This window comes from Xenopus laevis, chromosome 4S, assembly GCF_017654675.1.
Source record: "Xenopus laevis strain J_2021 chromosome 4S, Xenopus_laevis_v10.1, whole genome shotgun sequence".
NCBI classification, from domain to species: domain Eukaryota; kingdom Metazoa; phylum Chordata; class Amphibia; order Anura; family Pipidae; genus Xenopus; species Xenopus laevis.
The window spans coordinates 130461618-130484633 of record NC_054378.1 but is presented as its reverse complement, the minus strand read 5'-3'; the positions used below and the strand labels follow the sequence as shown (position 1 = coordinate 130484633).

Here is a 23016-nt window from a genome sequence, read left to right as displayed (position 1 = left end):
ACTCATATAAACACAGATAGGCCTCAAGTGAAATGACAGCCTCAGTGAGCAATGAGCATAAAAGAACGACTTTATAAAGTGTCAGTTGAGGTAACAGAACTTTAAGGGGCAGATTTATTAAAGGGATCCTGTCATCAGAAAACGCATCAGTTAATAGTGCTACTCCAGCAGAATTCTGCACTGACATCCATTTCTCAAAAGAGCAAACAGGTTTTTTTATATTCAATTTTGAAATCTGACATGGGGCTAGACATATTGTCAATTTCCCAGCTGCCCCTGGTCAGTGCAGAATTCTGCTGGAGCAGCGCTATTAACTGATTTATTTTGAAAAAAAAATTTTTTTCCCATGACAGTATCCCTTTAAGTTTCGAATGGTAAATTAGAATTTTAGATTTTTTTTTTTGTCAAAACTCACAAATTCGAATTTAAACGCACCAATTCAAAAGTAAATTCATGGAAACGGTTCTAATTCGAATATTCGGCACATAAAACACGCAGAGGTCATTTACAAATCAACGGCAGATGTGAGTTGAACCATTTGATCGTGTTAATTGCATTCCTGACATTTGAGGGGTTTTTGAGTTGTGAGTACATTCGAATGTATTAAAATAAAAAAAAAATTAAAAATCACATAAAATCGAAATTCAGCCTATGATAAACAACCCCAAGGATCTTAAATCTTTGAAAAATGCTAGGATTTCTCTTAACAAACAAATGCACTCTATGGAGCAGTGTGCATAGTGGCTAAGCTCCATTTTTTACACTTTGCTTCTTGCTCCATGGTTTGTGTCTGCAGTCAGCACCGGATTTGTTTGCCGGCCGCCCCTAGGCCACGCAGTCCGACCAGGCGCCGTGCGGTCCTAGCACCCGCCTACATTTTCCCTTCCCAGCACGCCGGCGAAAAAGCGCCAGCGCAGCTGGTGTAATTAAATGGGGACGCACACGACATGCCGCCCCTATTTTTTGCTGCCCTAGGCCTATGTGGCCTCGCCACAAATCTGGGCCTGTCTGCAGTCCTTTGTGCTCCCAGAATGGAGCTGAACTGGCCAGTACTGAATATCTATTCAGCCAAAGTCTTGATAACTGGCCACAGAGCTGTACATTTTTTTCAAAAAGTTTAAAAAGAAAAAAAAAAATGTAAGAATCTCCGCGCAGCTTTAAAACAATAAACACATATTAATGAACAAAGACGCAGAGCCCGGGGCTTTTTATCACCTTTATTGATACATGTGACTACCTTACAGAGCCTCTATTGACACAGCCTTTTATTAATAGCTCATCAACACGCCTCGCTCGCTAAACAAACCATTATACGATCAGCTTTGTGTAAGCTCACCTGGCAAATCTCTGTGCATATGACAGAAATGGAGATGATTTGCCGCCCAAGGTAATGCACATTAACACAATACAGTACTTTATGAAATCATTTCTAATAAATACCCACATAAAGGAAATAATTGGCAGTAACAATAGTTGAAGAATCAATACTGTAAAAAGGCGATAGCATAAAAAAAGTCCCACAACAATGAGTTTTCAGTTTTTCCAGCAAACAGAAATTTTAGTTTTAATTTTAATGTCAACAATACTTAAATTTTCAAAGCTTTTTTTTTCTCTCTGTCCTTTAGACAGAAATGATGGCGATTGAGTACCAATTAAAACATTCGCCTCGACCTCAACAAACATGGCTGTGCTTATTGATGCCCCTCTCTTTCTGTTTCCTGAAAACGACAGCAATTGAATACAACATGCAAGATTGAATATTAATACTTTTTTTTTTTTTAGTTTTTAACATTTTTTTTCCACATTTGCCAACATTATTATGGTTAGACACAGTCCACCACCGTTATAAAGAAGCTATCATACCACCGGATTTTCGTGTATATATATCTTCGGTTCGGCTACCACAAATAATGTGTCTTTGCTTGTGAAAGTTCCAAAGCTTCAGGTGACAAAACTACGACCCTACGAGTCAGCAAGGATCGGCTTTTCCAAGAATCACTGACCAACTGAATTTTCTACAATTTTCTTTCTTTTTGTAAATATAGCCTAAAGTTAAAAAATATTTAAGGTGAGTTCCCTGTTTGCATTTATTGCTCTGCAATTCACTTTGAATTTTTTTTTTAAAACTCTCAAAGTTTTTACCTAAACTATCCTAAAATTTTTATTTAAAAAAAAAAAAAAAAAAAAAAAGGCACCGTCGGTTTTTATTTGTAACAAAAGTGTAGAAATTGACAACTTTAGAATTTGCCTCTAGATGTGCCAAAATGCACGGTACAAAATAAAAATGAAATAAAACAATTCCAATTTGGAATTTCACTGGTACAATTGTATAAAATTCTGGTCGTCAGCAATTCTTAAGTTCCTAAAAAATCAGATAATTCTGGCATTTTAGGTAATACTAGTTATTATATATATATCATTTTCAAGTGCCTATTACTGTTTTTTAACCAAAGCAAAGTCAAGTTTTCTTCTTGTTACTTTAAACTATTCCTAAGAATAATAACAGCATAATGAAACCCCAGAATTTGGAGACCCTGGATTTTTTTTTTTCATGAATATGGCAGGTTAAAAAAATAAACAGTAATTTCAACACAAACCTAAACGTATTATACTGACAAACAAAAGCTGAAGTTGCACAGAACATATATAATTATATATAATATATATTTTTACTGAATGCCAAAGCATGTGTTAAATCATTAATAAAAAAAAAATCCCTGCAACATGCCGATGCCAAAATCAACAAGTACAAAGCGTAATACTAACATGGAGATCAGCCATGCTGTGGCTGTCAACGTACAACATGTTTGGAACAGCCACTGTTAATTTTGGTTACCAAACACCATTCTAGAAACACATCTACATAAAATATAAAGTAGAAATATTAAAAAATATATCAAAAGTGCACAAGTTTCAAAAACAAAAAAATAACAGAAAACAAATCAGAAGCGAGTTTAATATTAGATGTAAAGTGTATGGACTCCTCGGTTTGCTGGCGCTGAATACACCCGGAGCTCAGACGTTGAGAGTTTATTTGTTCAGCACTTGTAAAGTATCTTCCAAAATCAGCAGCACTTTATGGTTAAAGCTTTAATTTAGAGCCTATAAAGGATAAAGCCTCTAAAAGGACTGTGGGGAAACAGATTAACAGGACGTGTAGTGGTTTTCCGTTTTGGGTCACTGCTAAGAGTCACCCCCAATGCACTGGACGGATACATCTTCTACGGCTAAAAAAAAAAAAAGGGGGGACAAAACAAAACAAGATATTAGAGACTTAACAACTGGGGAATGGAAATGCGAATTGAAAGGAGCTCGTGCAGAGCAGGTTAGTTTGGAAACAAAGCTGGTACTGGTTAGTTCCCAGAGGGACAGGCAAGGCTTGATGAAGCCATATATGCTCCGCTGATACTGTCCAATAATGGCTGGAGGGATGTGGAGTTCTTACAAGTGTTGAGCACAGGTGCTGAAGCTCCGAGAGGTGCCAGCAAGCACAGAGGAAGGTGTACAAATATATATATATATATATATATATATCTATATATATATATGTGTGTGTATGAAGCATAAGGTCCTCAGAGACATGCAGAGTCATGCAGACTGTGGCTAGTGGAAATTTTAAGCACTGTGTCCATTCAGAAGAGGCGCCTGCTGGTCGAGGTCATTCGGAGAGAAGTGTTCATGCTTTAGTCAGAGTAATAAAGATAATAGAAGAAGAGACTTTAACAAACACTGGAGAGATCGGGCCCAAAACCAACCACAATTTGTGTCTCAAAAAAGCAAAATCACGGCTGAGTTAATTAGCAGAGCACAGGAGAGGTGAGAAGCATTGCTGTGGTGGAATAAAGCCTCTGCCTCTTTCCGTAGAAGACTGGACTCTTTTGCCGCTCTGAGCCATTTCTTGAACCTTCAACTCCTGACATATAAACCTCATAAGGAACGATTCCCTGCTTGGCTGGAGATTTTTAGATCTAATGGCACTAGGGGCCCTCTATGACACTGAAGATTCCCCCCCAAGTCCTGATTTACAATCTTCTAGCGCAAGATCAACCTAAATCTCGACGCAAGAGCAATACCTGCACCCATTTAAATATTATAAAGAGAATTCTCCTTCTATCGATGAGCAGCCATACTGCATGCAAAGGCTTAAATAAAGACAGCAATTGGAGCAGCACCATCAAAGCTAGGAACAGTCTCTATCACTTCAAGATGGTTAGTGTGAGCAGGGCTGCACCCACTACTATTCCCAGCTACAATCTATTTATGACCACTAGGGGTGCTGCACTTATCGCTGCCTAAAGAGATCATACAAACAGTATGGGAGCTGTCTGAGGGAAATTAAGCAGACTTATAAATGGGATATTTTATCTTTTTAACACGACACCCAAAAATCAAGGATTGGAGCGTGTGAAAGAGAACTGGGAACGAGCAAGGGGGGATTAGAGAAAATCTAAAAATCTTTAATCCTCTGCTCGCAGAGACTGGAGCCAAATCATTTCTCTCTTTTCACTGAATATGACAACTTCATGGCAGCATCTTTTTTTCCAATAATCTATAAATAATAAATTCAATAGATTTAGGAAAAGTCTCTTATCGCCTGAAGGTTTTCAGTGTGAGCGGGGGCTCTGGCCAATAATACTCCCAGCTACGATCTGCGTTGTTGCGCTAAGAATCAAGATCTAATGGAACACTAATTAGAAAGTGCTGCCGGAATATAAAAATGTCAGGATTACACTGTAAGCGAAGCGAACGATCAACACACAGTGTTAAGCACATGGATGACAGTCTCCTGCCATGCACAAATCTGGTGGATTTTTTATTCCAATTAACTGGAGCGCCACATGGAATGACGTGATTGGAGGATGAAATGTTACCTTTCGTTTTGATGGGGGGCAAATCTCCCTTGACTATTTAAAGGCAGAGAAATGCGACAATGGCAAGATGTTGGCAATATACAAGGAACCGGCATGAGAAAAGGGGTGACGAGGACGATGGCAGATTTAGAACACACCAGCAGTAAAGAGTTAAGTCTTGCAATATGCATTTTAAGCTTTATGTACAACATTTCTCTGGGAAAAAACAGCTGGAATAAAACCAACAGGACTTTACATTACCAGAAAATTGCTAATTAGGCACTTGAACTATTCCCCCCCCACCCACAAAAGCAGAGACATCTGTGAGCCTGGGCCTAGGGCCTTGCACTAGAATTGTACCTTTTTAACTTATTAATAAGTCAAGTGCACTGTTCTAACTAGTGAACCCCAATAAAAAGTGACATTTACATTTTTTTTTTAATGTATATATATATAGTAGCAGTATGCACAAAATGTCTCTGTCTTAAATATATTGATAATGGGTTGAGTGCAGAGGAATCTTGTATTTGTCTATATGTATTTTGTGGTCACACCCTCATTGCACCCCCGCCTAATGATTTTAAAAACTAGTGGTGAGCACAACTTTCCCTTGTTTGTTATAGTTCTACAAGAGCAGTGACCAGCTCCATGTTGTAGCTCCCACCCCCTCCAACTATAGTCAGGTGATCCCACTGGTGTCTAATAAAAGGGCAGCCAAGTTTGGGAGTTTTACTTTGAAAGCAGCTAGTAAGTTGCAGGTAAAATGCATTCGTCCCTTTTATAAAATGTATAATGAAACCATAGAATTCTTAATGAATCAAATGAAAATTGAGCATAGGACTGGCCAGATATGGGATGACTTTGACGTAGTTGGCCAGCTTAAATATATTGCAATATATGGACAAACAATCCCTGTTTTGTTTAAAGGGTAAGGCATTTTTCAGTAGCAGTATGCACAAAATGTCTCTGTCTTAAATATATTGATAATGGGTTGAGTGCAGAGGAATCTTGTATTTGTCTATATATATATATATATATATATATATATATATATATATATATATATATATATATATATATATATATATATATATATATATATATATATATATATATATATATATATATATATATATATATATATATATATATATATATATATATGTGGTTCCCACGAATTATAATCCTACCTTGGGTCTTGTGCCCTAACAGTGCTCTCGTTAACACCAAGGAAAACCACTTTCTAACATCATTTGAATTACCGGCCCTCGATGACATATACAGAAATGCAACATGGGCACACGGAGAAGCCCAGGCAGCTGGAACAGGCATCTTTATTGGTAAAAATGTTCATTATCTATTCAACGGGAGGATACGCCCTAGTTTTAAGTCAGGTCTATCTTTCTACAAACCAACAGTACAGTACATTTTGGTATGAAACTTTCACAGTACGTAAAGTCTCATAGAATACAAAAAGCAAAAGCATGCCTAGTGGTCATAAAGAGACCACTGATCTATCTATAACCAGACAACAGGGCTGAGAATTTCAGACTCGGTGTGGAAATAAAATTCCCTCGGATTTCCATGCTGGCCCTGGCGGGACCCTGTGCCTTTATATGTAAATATATGTATCCAAAGGGATTAAGACCAATATGGCTGCAAGAAACAGGAAAAAGCAGGTTCTGTGCCCACTTTGCAGCCAATAATTCAGTTATTGTGGGCATCCAAGCAAAAGACACACACACTGACCACATACCAACAAGCTCTGGTTCCTGGTGCCGGCTCTCATGCGCCATATTACCCTACCACCACCCTACGCTTACACTGCACAGTGGATAAGGCCCATAAGTAACGAAAGTGGGTGCCACACCAAGTGATTTGCCTTCCAGTTTCTACTTAACGACTTAATTATTACCCTTTCATTAGTTACACCGACGCTTAGTGTTACAAATACCCTTCGGGTCACACAGCAGAACAAGAACCCACGTCAGTTATGTTGCAACAACACCGCAGGAGAGAGCGAGGCTTCATGCTGACTATACAAGCAGGAATATATAGAGCTATGGAGACTCCGACATGCCTCAACTAGTCACAACAGATCTTATACTTCTCGCTGCAAAACACCTGATTATTAAGCAGAGACGCCTCGGACTTGTCCGCACAGGAGTGCACGCGACTTACACTAGGGTTACTGCTTTTGGTTTTTGATGCTGATTTTGTGCGGCCGCGCCTCCCCTGCTCGTGATCAAGTTCCAAATGCTCTAAGCGCTGGGTGAGTGCTAGTTTCTGCTGGATGGCCATGCGGAGCAGGGAGTTCAATGTCTTCTTCTCGTCTTCTGCTGCCGCCAGCTGCCTCTGCATCTCATCCAGCTGAGTGACGTACTCGTCGCATCTGAAACACAGCGTACAGTTAGCTACACGGTCATTATAGGCAGAGACAGTAAACGTCATTGTGCAGTTATGCAATTTATTTACAAGCATTAATCCTTTAATTGCCTGCCCCTATTGCCACAAGCTGGATCGCTTAAACCTGTAGAAAACCTGGAAAATAGTGATGTGCGGGTCTGACCCCTGAGAACCCACACCTGACCCTAACCTGCCATGACCTCTTATTTATATACTCGCGTCCAATGTCCAAAAAGGGGGCGGGGCACACCGGCAAGCGAGTGTATAAAAAGGACTATGTCCAGCGGAATTGGGGCACTAAGAGGTCACGTTCAGCCCGCACATGCCTGCAAACTTTGCAGGGCAGTCAACCTGAACCTGACGTGTGGGTAAACACGCAGGTCATACATACAATCAATACTGCCTGGCAACAAAAAGGGTTAATTGTTATTGCAACTGTTCTGTTAGTAGCTAGTAGTTATGGCAGACGAGGGTAACATTCAGGCAGTTATCCGTTAGAGTCAATGACAGGAGGCTTTGGGTTTCATTCACATGAACCAAATCCGAACCTTTAAAGGGATATATTTTTCTCAAATTTGATATAGCTGGAGCCGTAAGCACAAAGATGAGCCTTTCTGGAACACTTTTGCCTGTGGGATTTCAGTGCAAGCTGCACTCTTTGTGCCCAGTCTGAAGGATAAGGTAGCAAAGCGATCACTCAGGCTCCTAAGAAACAAGCCAGAGGGGGCAGAATAAGGGGGAGGAAATATCTTCTATGTACCTTGTGGCAAACATGGCCCTGAGGGAGGAGAAGGTGGCAGCGTCTTCCTTTAGTGCCTTCAGCTCATTGCGCAGCTTCATCATCATCTCCCTGACCATCGCCTTCTCATTCTCATACTTGCTCTTTAGATTGGCCAAGGCCACCTCTGCCGTCTGTAAGAGAAGAACAGCGACATTTACTTCAATGGGCTCAGCTCTCTCAGGGTCTATAATATATCAGCAGCAGGAGATCACATCTGAAACACTGAAAACATAAAAAGGGGCAAAGAACCCACAAACCATCAGCAATTCACCGAAGTGAAGTAAAACAACCCGGAAGGTTTAGCTGTAGAAACCAAGGCACTGCCCAGAACAGAATAAAAGCAACGATTTCTGTTTCACCAGCTGAGGAGCTTGGGCATCATCGGGTAATTCAGAAAAATAACTGCAAGCGGAGCTTCTGCCACACAGATATGAGACATTAAAACTTTATTCATGAATATCTGTTAAACGGTTACATTCATTTAACCCATGTTCACTTATGGAATTCTCTAGGCATATCATATCAGCAGCACACGGCCCTTTAAAGACTTGCTGTACCATATGGGCCCTATAGCCCTGATTGACAGCCTGATCGAAAGTAAGCCTGAAAAGCTTGGCAGAGAGAGCACACATAAAGTTGCAATTCGTAGACTTTTTGCTACAGAAAAGCATCTCACCTGTTTGTTGGCTTTAAGGACAGTCCGTAGAGTGGCTATCTGTTCCCTTTTGGTGCTCAGGAGAGACTTCAGCTTCAAGATGTCTTCCATGAAAGCCTCCTTGTCTTTATCCACAGCCGGTCCGAGTTCTCGACTTGCCACCTGCTGCCGGGACAGTTCTGTTGACCTGTCCACAGCGGCCTGGAGGTGTTTGATCTGATCACGAATAATAGCGACGAGATTGTAAATGTTCATGGGTTCTCTCCTCAGATTGGACACGGGAGATGGAAGGGGCGATGCAGGAGACCCGGGATCGTTATGGCCGTTCTCTGAATTTAAAAGACCTTGGGAAAGCAGTATGGGTGATCGATGGCCTCTGCCTTCTGGGCTGCACCGCCCACCTTTGCCCTCTTTGTAGTAGTCGAGCATGACCCGGTTGGGTGTCTCATTGTTGCACATACAGACATGATGGTACAAGTTGGCCAGTTCTTCACTGAATGTGACTAGCTCATCCTGGGCTACTGTTAGACTGCCCTGGGTCTCGCCGGCAACATGAGTTACTTTCTTCAGCTCCTTCTCCAGCCTCAGTACCTGGTCTTGGTCTTGCCGTGTGGACTTTTCCATCATAGAGATCTTTTCTGTCATGGCCTGGGTGTCACTCTCATACTTGTTCTTCTCCTCGTTGTACTTACACTCATACTCTTCATACTTGCCCTTCACACTCTTCAGTTCCTCTTTCAGGTCTCGGATTTCCGACACGGCGACTTTGTACTTGCACTCGAGAATCTCAGGCCCATTGATGTCGACTTCATAATAATCTCCATCTTCGTTGCTGTCCCGCTCTTTCTCGTTGTCCAGAGCGGAATGTCGTTCCTTGGTGGCTTGGAGCTTTTTCATGGCGTTTAGGTTTTCGGTCAGACGGCAGACTTCGTCATGCTGTTCCGAGAGCGCCCCTCTAGTGTTCTCCAACTGCTTCTGCGACTCCTGAAGGGTGGACAATAGGCCGACTTTCTCTCTTTCCACCTTCAACAAGAAAACAATATCACATGATGTACAATTAAGCTAAATTCTAAATTTAATCTCATTCATTGGATTGTGTACATTTTGCACATTACACTATATTTGTGTCCCTCCAATGTCTATGAACTGAAAGCAGAGTTTTGGATTGGCTACACGATCGGTGTAGCAGCAGCCTAAAGCATGGAGCTGGACTTGACACAGGTGACTGGACTGAAGAGCTAGCAATCTATCAGTGAGTGGAAGGGAGAGAGTGGTTAAGGTTTGTTACCGTACCTGCATCAGCTGCTGTTTCAGTTTCTGTATCTCAGAGATGTTCAGCTCACTGAGGAGATCAGACACAAGGCTGGGGGCGGGTGTCCCTATTTCCATCTTCTTAGGGGTGGACATTTTGTTGTCGCCGTTCATTCTGATGATGCCATTCTGCTCGTAGCCATTCATGATGTCATCGTTGTTGGGCTCCAAGGTTTCGTCGCTGAATTTAAGGCCGTCCAGAGACAGGTTGAGGTGGTTGCTGTACATGGAGTCATTGATGGTCATGTGGTGTGAGAGCTCCTTGCGCAAGTTGTTCTTCTGCTCACGTTCGCTCTTTAGTGTCTCCAGCGCCTCCTCCAGCTGCCGCTCGGAAATCTCCTTTAATCGTATGGCATCTTCCAATTGGCTGTTTAGGAATTCAGTCTCTTCTTCCAGGCGCTTGATCTCATGCTTCAGACCCTCAAACTCCACCTGGGAAAAACATTTAGAGGCAAGAAAGGGATCAGTATAATTCGTTTCGGTTCGTATCATTTCTCGGTCAGGGATCAGATGTCCCGTTGGAAGTCTGTTTGTTGGATGTGGCCCTTTTTATGCGGCACACGTTGTTCAAGGGTCCCACAGACTTTTCTGAATGGCATGTATAAACCACTCTAGGTACAGTACAACATCTTGGAGCAGATTGTTATAGGCTAATGGGATTTACAGGTAACGCTGCATATATGGCAGGTTGTGGGCAGTAGTGGTGCCGATACTCACCTGGTTCTGTTTCAGGACGGAAACTTGTTTCTGCAGGGAGATATTCTCCTCCTCCAGCTCCGTATAGTCCTGCAGCAGTCGGGATTCTCGGAACTTGCACTCCTTGACGTCATCGCGCAGGCGGCCTCTTTGGGTTTCAATATTCTGATTTAGCTGCGGAAAGAAACAAACTGATTTATATCATAGAAACAGTAAGTACTAGAAGTTTATTATCAGGAGCTCAGCTACCCATAATGTGCCCCGTCAAATACAAGAGCCCCCTCTGCTGGACACTAAAATAAAATCCAGGCAACAATCTCTATTTTCATAAGAAACCGGATGTTTGTATTGACATGGTTCACTGTATACACGGGGCTGCCACTCCGCTCCTGGGCTCACAGTAACAAAGGAAAGTTCTGTTCTGTTCAACAAGTAACTACATGTCAGTATCTGTACAAAATGGGGCGAGAGAAGCATTGCAGATACCCAGTATTATAGCCCATTTACCACTACCCAACCTAACCACTAGTGGTCACTGAAACACAACACAAGATGCAGCATAGCTGGACAAGATGATAGTTAGTATTGTGCCACAGCACTGTAAATAGATCACACACCATTCCCATCAGTCCCTGCCCCAGTGAGCTTACAATCTTAGGTCCCTATCACATTCCCATCAGTCCCTGTCCCAGTGAGCTTACAATCTTAGGTCCCTATCACATTCCCATCAGTCCCTGTCCCAGTGAGCTTACAATCTTAGGTCCCTATCACATTCCCATCAGTCCCTGCCCCAGTGAGCTTACAATCTTAGGTCCCTATCACATTCCCATCAGTCCCTGTCCCAGTGAGCTTACAATCTTAGGTCCCTATCACATTCCCATCAGTCCCTGCCCCAGTGAGCTTACAATCTTAGGTCCCTATCACATTCCCATCAGTCCCTGTCCCAGTGAGCTTACAATCTTAGGTCCCTATCATATTCCCATCAGTCCCTGTCCCAGTGAGCTTACAATCTTAGGTCCCTATCACATTCCCATCAGTCCCTGTCCCAGTGAGCTTACAATCTGAGGTCCCTATCACATTCCCATCAGTCCCTGCCCCAGTGAGCTTACAATCTTAGGTCCCTATCACATTCCCATCAGTCTCTGCCCCAGTGAGCTTACAATCTAAGGTCCCTATCACATTGCCATCAGTCCCTGCCCCAGTGAGCTTACAATCTAAGGTCCCTATCACATTGCCATCAGTCCCTGCACCAGTGAGTTTACAATCTAAGGTCCCTATCACATTGCCATCAGTCCCTGCCCCAGTGAGCTTACAATCTAAGGTCCCTATCACATTGCTATCAGTCCCTGCCCCAGTGAGCTTACAATCTAAGGTCCCTATCACATTGCCATCAGTGACTGCCCCAATGGAGCTTATAAAGGAACCTGCCTGTATTCCAGTGAGTAACAATATGGATGTGGGAGGGTAACAAACCTAGAGATGAACATAAAGACCAGGACAATGACTCCCCCACCCCACCCATAATGGGATCAAAGGCACCTAAGACACAGATGTACCACGGGCTCGTTCTGTCTGTCCAGCAGTTACAGGGAAGAAATATAGAGGCCCCACAACAATGCGCCCAGGGAGAAGCCAACAGTTCAGGCAAACACATGAGAGGCAGAAGGGGCCCCAGCTGGGAGCCCTTAATCACTGGCGGCTACTGTGTCAGATGGAGACAAAGCCGCACAAATCACCTCTCTCTGTACAGAAATGAACAAAATGGCCGCCTGGGGAGAAGGCGGGGACAGAGGATTTACGGGGCAACACTGTGGTTGGAAAATAAGTGGAGCTGCCGGTGGATTAACAGGAGGAATGGCCTTTTGCCTCTGTCTTGTTAACCTGTTCAGTGCTGGAATGGGGCACAATGGTAGCGCTATTATTATTATTAACCCACGTGAGCAATAGATTTATTTTCTGCACTTGGTGCCGTAACTGTCACTTTCTATATTATATATACCCACTGGGCACATGGGAAGAGGGTGCCTGCAGCTGACATTCGGGGTAGCCAACTAGTCCTGCAAACATGCCCTTTCGAGGGGCCTTACAATAAACCTTCTGTGGGGCCCAGTAATGACTACTAATGCTGTTGCCCAAGGGGCCCCCATATAGTGGCTAATAACAGACCAACTGCCCTATCACTTCCCTCCTTCTGCCCCCGCAGTTACTTCTAGTAGCCAAACCCTGGGCTACCATCAGGAATCATGAGGCTCCATACTACTCTGTATGAAGAACAAATATTAGTCAGCACACGGATTCTTGATATCTTTTCCTGATGGTGCACGTTCTGCACCAAGCTTGATAAAAGGCCACATGGCCTGAAACGTCGCGGGGATGCCCACAAGAGCACAAATAAAGGCTTTTTAAACCACTTTCAAGTTGATGGTGCTGTTCAATTTCTACACTCCATACTACTCTGTATCAGGCTCCACTTATGTATGGGGCCCCAATTACCACCTCATACGTCACCTGGGCCCCTAGGGAGATGGTCCTGCCAACATTTACAATGGAGCCAAAAATGGAAAAAAAAAAAAAAAGTGCACTCTTGGCCACTCCCCATATCCACTCAAGCCACACCCCATTTTTGCTGAAAGTCCACCCACAATCCCCACCATACTGCCTGCAGGTCTCTATGGCAACCTGCAAATTGAATTTTAAGTCTCTTGGGGCCCCCTCTACCATGGATCCCATTACTGCTATACCCCCTGTACTAGCCTGATGGTGGCCCTGCCTTTCACAGTACAGCAGAAATGTCCCTCCTGTGGCCCCGAAGATCAAGGCAAAGGGCCACAAGTCAGACCTCAGTATAGCGGACTCTTAGCATCAGCTGCACTCGGAAAAGAAGAAAATGACATTTTGGCCACTAGGTGTCGCTGTTTAGCATTGGCCCCTGAACACTGTGTAGATTTAAGGGCCACTCAGTGTCGTTTTTATGTTCCCCGTTAACCCAAATGGATAATAATCAGTGTGATGCCCCTTTAATCTGCAGACATGTACCCCAATATTTTCCTATACATACCCCTTTATTTCCCTACATCACCCCTTTTTGCAATTTGAACAGCAAAAAGGGGTTAATTCAGGGGTGCCAAAATGAGCCCCTTAATCTACTTAATCCATAGTGGCCAAGTATAAGAAAATGCTCTTCACTGTCCTGTTTACTGCTGGGAGTCCCAGAGCGACACTCCCTGAACCCTCAGCCCCACACACAGCACTTCTTGCAGTACAGTCTCCCTCCCAGAGCTGCAACTCCCAGTGTGTGAGGAGGAGGAGGAGGAGGAGGAAAGTGGGATAGCGATGACTCAACTCCATGAAATCTCTCACATGTTTTTGTCTTTACTCCATGACTTCATTCTCTCATCCCGTCCAGTTCCTTGTTTGTCCGACCCCCGTTTCCTACCGTGGAACAGAGCCTAGCCCCCCCCCCCAAAAACAAGTCCACTACCCCCACCTAAGGCTACACTCAGGCAAGTCTTGGCCAAGGTATAAACTTATTGGCCAAATCAGAGGAGACTTTATCCACAGGGAGAGAAACAGCCTCGTCTGAGCCGCATGCCAACCCCTTCCTCTAACACAAACATTTATTCTCTGCACTGCTAAAAATATGCACCCGACCCTTCCTTAAAGACATCTGCTGAATATATCACTGGTATCAGGGCTGTCTTTTGTAGTGAGTGTGTGTGTGTGTGTGTGGTGCTTTTGTATGATCCACTGGCACAGAGAACCCCAATCTGGAAAGGTCAGTGTCTCTGCAAATTTCCTCTATGCAAGATAGGTCTTCTGGTTATAGACAGAAAGGAAGTAAAGACATTCACACGAGTGTATTTCCTGGTACTCATGTGACTGTCTCTACTTCCTTTGCATGGGGGAGTGTATTTCCTGGTACTCGTGTGACTGTCTCTACTTCCTTTGCACAGGGGAGTGTATTTCCTGGTACTCGTGTGACTGTCTCTACTTTCTTTGCATGGGGGAGAGTATTTCCTGGTACTCGTGTGACTGTCTCTACTTCCTTTGCACCGGGGGTGTATTTCCTGGTACTCGTGTGACTGTCTCTACTTCCTTTGCACCGGGGGTGTATTTCCTGGTACTCGTGTGACTGTCTCTACTTCCTTTGCACCGGGGGTGTATTTCCTGGTACTCGTATGACTGTCTCTACTTCCTTTGCATGGGGGAGAGTATTTCCTGGTACTCGTGTGACTGTCTCTACTTCCTTTGCATGGGGGAGTGTATTTCCTGGTACTCCTGTGACTGTCTCTACTTCCTTTGCACGGGGGAGTGTATTTCCTGGTACTCAAGTGACTGTCTCTACTTCCTTTGCATGGGGGAGTATATTTCCTGATACTCGTGTGACTGTCTCTACTTCCTTTGCACGGGGGAGTGTATTTCCTGGTACTCAAGTGACTGTCTCTACTTCCTTTGCATGGGGGAGTATATTTCCTGATACTCGTGTGACTGTCTCTACTTCCTTTGCACGGGGGAGTGTATTTCCTGGTACTCAAGTGACTGTCTCTACTTCCTTTGCATGGGGGAGTATATTTCCTGATACTCGTGTGACTGTCAAGCACATGAATGTGGATGACGAGGAAATCGACTTCCCTGTATCTTCCTACTTCGTCTCCCCCCCTCAGCGCCGGTCACATCATCTGATTTGCATAAATAACAGACACGGAGCACCAGCGCAGCCCTAACATTACACTTCAATACATGCAAATTAATGTAGAATAAATTAGCATAACAATTAGCTCCCCGCTAATTAGCAAAATTATTAGGAAAACCTGTAACCAGACCGACTATTAGCTGCACAGGGGGCACAGAGTCGGATACTGGAGAGAAAAATGTTTCTTTATTTGAATACAATAACAGGGGCGAGAAAGACCAAAGATGAGGGGCGTCTCCTCTACTTCTTATACAAACCCATCTGTACCACTTTCTGCCCAAGAGATGCTCCCCAATGTTACTAGGTAACCCTGCTTTAGTTCCAGGGGTACCCAGGGCACAAATAAGCACTCACCCCAAATCTCCCCCTAACTGACCTTCAGACTGGGCCCCCTTAGCTCATAACAAGGTTACAGATATATAGAAACATTGGGGTGTCACCCTGCTATAGTTCCAGGGGTACCCAGGGTACAAATAAGCACTCACCCCAAATCTCCCCCTAACTGACCTTCAGACTGGGCCCCCTTAGCTCATAACACGGTTACAGATATATAGAAACATTGGGGTGTCACCCTGCTATAGTTCCAGGGGTACCCAGGGCACAAATAAGCACTCGCCCCAAATCTCCCCCTAACTGGCCTTCAGGCTGGGCCCCCTTAGCTCATAACAAGGTTACAGATATATAGAAACATTGGGGTAACAGTCACCCTGCTATAGTTCCAGGGGTACCCAGGGCACAAATAAACACTCACCCCAAATCTCCCCCTAACTGACCTTCAGACTGGGCCCCCTTAGCTCATAACACGGTTACAGATATATAGAAACATTGGGGTGTCACCCTGCTATAGTTCCAGGGGTACCCAGGGCACAAATAAGCACTCACCCCAAATCTCCCCCTTACTGACCTTCAGACTGGGCCCCCTTAGCTCATAACAAGGTTACAGATATATAGAAACATTGGGGTGTCACCCTGCTATAGTTCCAGGGGTACCCAGGGTACAAATAAGCTCTCACCCCAAATCTCCATTCACTTCACTAAACTCCCCCACAGTTTGGGAATTATTGATTATTGAGAAGTAAAACTAGTTTTATCTAGAAATAGTGTAGACATGTTACATGTGTACCAGCCCTTTAGCAGTAAAGATCTGTCTCCAAAGATGCCCCAGTAGCTCCCCATCTTCTTTTCTGCTGATTCACTGATTCACATGCTCTGTGCTGCTGTCACTTACTGAGCTTAGGGAGCCACTCACAATATACAGTACACATAGAATAGAAATGTCACAATATACAGTATAGATACAATAGGACAGGCACAATACAAGACGGGTAATAAATTCAGATTCACATTACATGGCAGCATAGAAATCAGTGCAGAATTGATTGATAATCAGCCTTGTAGCATCAGCTTCTATGCAAGGTGTGACCTCACTTCCTGCTTGATGATTTCCCATAAACCCTAAACTTCTCCCACTGAGCATGTGCAATGCCACTGACTCACACTAACAAGATGATCTGAGATTGGGAACTGCTGGGGGGCAACACTGAAGATCTGGATCATGAGTCATGAGTAGAGAATGGGGGGCTAAAGACTACGCAGGCCCAGTAAGCACAAGGCTCTCTACACACTCCCAGTGCATTGTGGGTACAGAATATTTAGTGTAACCAGGAAAAGCTGAGCCAGTGCTCATTATGGGGCTGCACTTCACGTGCCACTGTGGCTACTTACCTCTCTCAGTTCCTGCGCCACCGAAATGAGCCGCTCGTTCTCAGACAGGGTGTTGGCCACAATGTTCTTGGACTGTTTGAGCTCAGTCTGCAGCTCCAGGACCTTTTTCATATAAAATTCCTCCTTAGTGGCCGATTCTTGGATCAGTGTCTCCTCTCGGCTCTCGCCATCCGCCGCTACTTTCTTGTGGTTGTTGTGCACTTGTCCGAAGGCCTGAGGGAGAGACAGGTAAGTACTGAGGTGAGTAGCCCTGTGCCACGTAGAAACGGTACCCATACCTTATACACGATGCTGCTGAACCCGGCACCAGGAATTCGAATTAAGCAACACACTGTTCGGCACATTGCTCAGCTGTGGCTCAGACACATTAGAGTGCCAGGCTGTCTGCTAGTCTGCCATTAGAGCGCTGGCTACAATGGTGCCAAATCAAATAAAGGAGTGCAGATAAGGAAAATGCCCGGAGAAGTGCCAGGGTTGAGTTTATGTTGTTTCTCTGCCAACTTTCCAAGAATGTTCATCTAATCCCAAGAGGGAAAGGAAAGTCTGGATGATGTTGGGTCGGTCCCGTTACAGTTTTTACATAGGGCTGTCATACTACTCCTTAAAGGGATTCTGTCATGATTTTATGATGTCATTTTTATTTCTAAATGACACTGTTTACACTGCAAATAATTCACTGTACAATATAAAATGTCATTCCTGAAGCAGCAAGTGTATTTAGTTGTAATATTGGTGTGTAGGTGCATCTCAGCTCATTTTGCCTGGTCATGTGATTTCAGAAAGAGCCAGAGTCTCAGTGGGACCTGGATTTTACTATTGAGTGTTGTTCTTAGATCTACCAGGCAGCTGTTATCTTGTGTTAGGGAGCTGCTATCTGGTTACCTTCCCATTGTTCTGTTGTTAGGCTGCTGGGGGGGGTGATATCTACAACTTGCAGTACAGCAGTAAAGAGTGACTGATGTTTATGTCACATGACTGGGGGTACATAGGAAACTGACAATACGCCCTTTCAAAATTAAATATAAAAAAATCTGTTTGCACTTTTGAGAAATGGATTTCAGCGCAGAATTCTGCTGGAGCAGCTCTATTAAGTGATGTACCACAACAGTGTCCCTTTAAGTTCGGCACATTGCCCAGCTGTGGCTCAGACACATTAGAGTGCCAGGCTGTCTCCTCGCCGGTCACTAGAGCGCTGGGTACAACGGTGGCAACTCAAATAAAGGAGTGCAGATAAGGGCAATACTCGGGGAAGTGATTATATCATTTACTTGACAACTTCCAAGAATGTTCATCTGATCCCAAGAGGAATTTTATCTTTAAAGGGAAAGGAAATCCCAGGATGATGTTGGGTAATTACATAGGGCTGTCGTACTACTCCTTTAAGCGCAGCAGCAGGAAGATCCAAGCAACTCTCGTGCACTTTCACATGTGCAACTTGCAAGGCCTGGGTAACGGGAGTCCAAGGGTAACAATCACGCACGTAACCTGGTAGTAAGACTGGGCCCATGGATAGAGCGGATCAGTGAATGTTAAACAAGAGTCGGATCATCGGAGACCCCCGGGCACAGAGTGGGCACAACTGATTGCGAAGATAACGTGCCAATCAGAAGGCAGTAACACAAGTAGGGAAGCAACGAATTCAGTATTAGTTCAGGATTTGGCCTTTTTCAGCAGTATTTGGCTAAACTGAATCTGAATCCTAATTTGCATATCCAAATTAGGGACGGAGAGGGAAATTGCGTGATGTTTTGTCACAAAACAAGGAACTTAAAAATGTTTTCCCTTTCCCACCCCTAATTTGCATTTGCAAATTAAGATTCAGATTCGGTTCGGTATTCGGTCGAATCTTTCGCAAAGGATTCGGGGGTTCAGCCAAATCCAAGATAGTGGATCTGATGCATCCCTTAATATAAGGGGAGACGAATGCCCCTCACTCACATGGACGCGCTGTTCTCAGAGCCGAACCCCTGGGAAATCAAAGTGGCATCGCCAAAGAGGAACCCTAAATGCTCAATGCTGATTGGTTGCACCTGAATCAGACCTCATGTAAAGGTGCATCACATAAGCAAGGGCCAGATGCATCACATTCTTGTACAGGTGCAGCAGATGGAAAACTATCCTACACCAAACACAGGGCCCAGAGGTAGAGGAGCTGCAGCCCGACCCTATACCCACCTATAACTTAGCCATTGGGCAGCACTGGTCTATACAGTAAATGTAGAGAAATGAATAAAGATCCTGCACCCCATCCATTCTGCATGAAGATCACTCTGTACGGCCGGAACACTTCTGTCTCTGTGGCCTATAGGGATCTTATATGAGGCAGAGCATGGATGTCCATATGTACGCAGCCGCTAATGAAAAGGAGCTGGTAGCATCAGAAAGTCCTAGTTCCCTCTATCTATATCTACACAGATCTCTGTATCTTCCCAGCAACAGGACCTGCAAACACTGCTTTACTATCAGGATCCGCCAACCAGCAGAGTTGTTATTAGATCTGAAAAACAGAGGCTCTGGGGGAAACCTCTCATCCCAATGGTCAATAAATCTTTTTTTTTATCAGGCACTGAGTTGACGTCAAGGAGGGGCCCCACCGGCTGAATTCTGATCCCCCCCAAGGAGCCAAAGCGACAATGAATCTCAGCCTGGAGGAACCGCATGAGATATAAATATCCCGCTAATTACAGACTTGTTCCCCGGCTCTTTCTGCCCTGGTACCGGCCCCTCACATTAAAGGAGAAGGAAAGGCTAAAAGTAAGTAAGCTTTATCAGAAAGGTCTATATAAATACACCAGTAACCCCTCAAAGTAATGCTGCTCTGAGTCCTCTGTCAAAAGAAACAGCACATTTCTTTCCTTCTATTGTGTACTCATGGGCTTCTGTATCAGACTAACTGTTTTCAGCTTAAACCTCCAGGGCTAGGGCTTGAGCATGCTCAGTTTGCTCCTCTCTCTCCCCCTGCTGTAATCTGAGCCCAGAGCTATGAGTGAGCAGGGAGAGACTCAGGCAGGAAGTGATGTCACACCAAGCTAATATGGCAACTGCTATCCTAAACAAACAGAGACAGTGTCTAGAGCTATTTACTCAGGTATGGGAAAGCATTCTGCAGAATAAATATAGTCTTATAGCTTGTACTATTGTGGCTAATATGTTGGCAATAAACTGTCTTGGAGCTTTCCTTCTCCTTTAAAGAACAGCCCAATAATAACAAGGATTAAATGTGATGCGCTGCTGCTCCATACACCCCACTCACTTTATATAGTGAATAAAGTACCCCCTCTTGTAAATTATAAGGATATTAGAAGTCACAGAGGAGTCACATGACCATATAAAAGTACAAGGCCAAAGGAGTTTTTTTATACAGGTCATGGAACTCCAAGGTTACTTCTAATATCCTCATATTTTGCAACGGGGAGTACTTTATTTATTATAATACACACGTTTCATTGAGTCATGTGACAGAAATGACATCAGAACTCATCGTTTATAAGGATACAAATATACAGAGAAGGAATGTTCTGGGCACACAATAAGCTATACCCTCATACTGTACTGTCTAAGGGAATCAATATGGCACCTCCTCCTCCCATATGTATAAATACAAATATACAGAGAAGGAATGTTCTGGGCACACAATAAGCTATACCCTCATACTGTACTGTCTAAGGGAATCAATATGGCAGCTCCTCCTCCCATATGTATAAATACAAATATACAGAGAAGGAATGTTCTGGGCACACAATAAGCTATACCCTCATACTGTACTGTCTAAGGGAATCAATATGGCACCTCCTCCTCCCATATGTATAAATACAAATATACAGAGAAGGAATGTTCTGGGCACACAATAAGCTATACCCTCATACTGTACTGTCTAAGGGAATCAATATGGCACCTCCCTCCTCCCATATGTATAAATACAAATATACAGAGAAGGAATGTTCTGGGCACACAATAAGCTATACCCTCATACTGTACTGTCTAAGGGAATCAATATGGCACCTCCTCCTCCCATATGTATAAATACAAATATACAGAGAAGGAATGTTCTGGCCACACAATAAGCTATACCCTCATACTGTACTGTCTAAGGGAATCAATATGGCACCTCCTCCTCCCATATGTATAAATACAAATATACAGAGAAGGAATGTTCTGGGCACACAATAAGCTATACCCTCATACTGTACTGTCTAAGGGAATCAATATGGCACCTCCTCCTCCCATATGTATAAATACAAATATACAGAGAAGGAATGTTCTGGGCACACAATAAGCTATACCCTCATACTGTACTGTTTAAGGGAATCAATATGGCACCTCCTCCTCCCATATGTATAAATACAAATATACAGAGAAGGAATGTTCTGGGCACACAATAAGCTATACCCTCATACTGTACTGTCTAAGGGAATCAATATGGCACCTCCTCCTCCCATATGTATAAATACAAATATACAGAGAAGGAATGTTCTGGGCACACAATAAGCTATACCCTCATACTGTACTGTCTAAGGGAATCAATATGGCACCTCCTCCTCCCATATGTATAAATACAAATATACAGAGAAGGAATGTTCTGGGCACACAATAAGCTATACCCTCATACTGTACTGTCTAAGGGAATCAATATGGCACCTCCTCCTCCCATATGTATAAATACAAATATACAGAGAAGGAATGTTCTGGCCACACAATAAGCTATACCCTCATACTGTACTGTCTAAGGGAATCAATATGGCACCTCCTCCTCCCATATGTATAAATACAAATATACAGAGAAGGAATGTTCTGGGCACACAATAAGCTATACCCTCATACTGTACTGTCTAAGGGAATCAATATGGCACCTCCTCCTCCCATATGTATAAATACAAATATACAGAGAAGGAATGTTCTGGGCACACAATAAGCTATACCCTCATACTGTACTGTCTAAGGGAATCAATATGGCACCTCCTCCTCCCATATGTATAAATACAAATATACAGAGAAGGAATGTTCTGGCCACACAATAAGCTATACCCTCATACTGTACTGTCTAAGGGAATCAATATGGCACCTCCTCCTCCCATATGTATAAATACAAATATACAGAGAAGGAATGTTCTGGGCACACAATAAGCTATACCCTCATACTGTACTGTTTAAGGGAATCAATATGGCACCTCCTCCTCCCATATGTATAAATACAAATATACAGAGAAGGAATGTTCCTTTATTTAGTTATGTTTAGAGAGTAAGCTCTTTTAGACAGGGTCCACTTCACCTCTTGTATTAGTCATTAGCTGCTGTGTATAAATCAGTACATTCAGTATCACACACATTTATAGTAAAGCGCTTGGGAATATGTTGCTGCTTTATAAATAAATGATAATGATTAAACACTGCAGGGGTAATTATGTGACAGGCAGGGATTACAGGTACATATTTAGAAGGTAGAGGAGTATATAAATATCAGTCTATAATAAATATATATCCACTTCATACTAAATGCACACATTTCCCATGATGATCTCAGAGCAGACGCCAGAAAGATCCATTTAATAATTACTGACACATTTATATTTAGCAGCAACTGAGTGGAACAGGAGAATCCCATTTATTTAATTAGCAATATGTCAGCTCCACCAGACTACAATTACCAGTCACAATCGCAAATTGCCGATTTAAGTGTTAATCCTCCTGGTTAAGCCAAACAAATTGCTATTAATGGAAAAGTCACACCCACGATTCCTACAATTAATTATTAGCAAGAGGCAATAATGGCCCAATCACACTACTGGGTTCCACCAAATAAACAATTAATAATATTTCACTGGGACATTACTGACCTGACTCACTGCCCATCCCTTGTTAAAGGGGAACTCCTCCCAAATACTGATTTTTATTTCCAAAT

General features: G+C 43.3%; 1 protein-coding gene across 3 annotated transcripts in view; it reads right to left on the bottom strand.

Moving 5' to 3' along the window:
• Positions 1-1203: 1203 nt before the first annotated feature.
• bicd2.S (bicaudal D homolog 2 S homeolog) overlaps positions 1204-23016 on the bottom strand; it is a 42490-nt gene continuing 20677 nt past the window's right edge. The window contains exons 2-8 of one of the 3 annotated variants that reach the window (XM_041561869.1): positions 17118-17330; positions 10721-10873; positions 9986-10435; positions 8714-9715; positions 8017-8168; positions 7032-7242; positions 1204-3227 (exon numbers count right to left, since the gene is read on the bottom strand). In XM_041561869.1, the coding sequence (XP_041417803.1) occupies positions 3222-3227; positions 7032-7242; positions 8017-8168; positions 8714-9715; positions 9986-10435; positions 10721-10873; positions 17118-17330 (2187 nt within the window). In that variant the 3' untranslated portion in view covers positions 1204-3221. Of the gene's footprint in view, positions 3228-5980; positions 7243-8016; positions 8169-8713; positions 9716-9985; positions 10436-10720; positions 10874-17117; positions 17331-23016 lie in introns of those variants that run through there. The other 2 variants (XM_018240927.2, XM_018240928.2) reach the window with 2 other exon arrangements.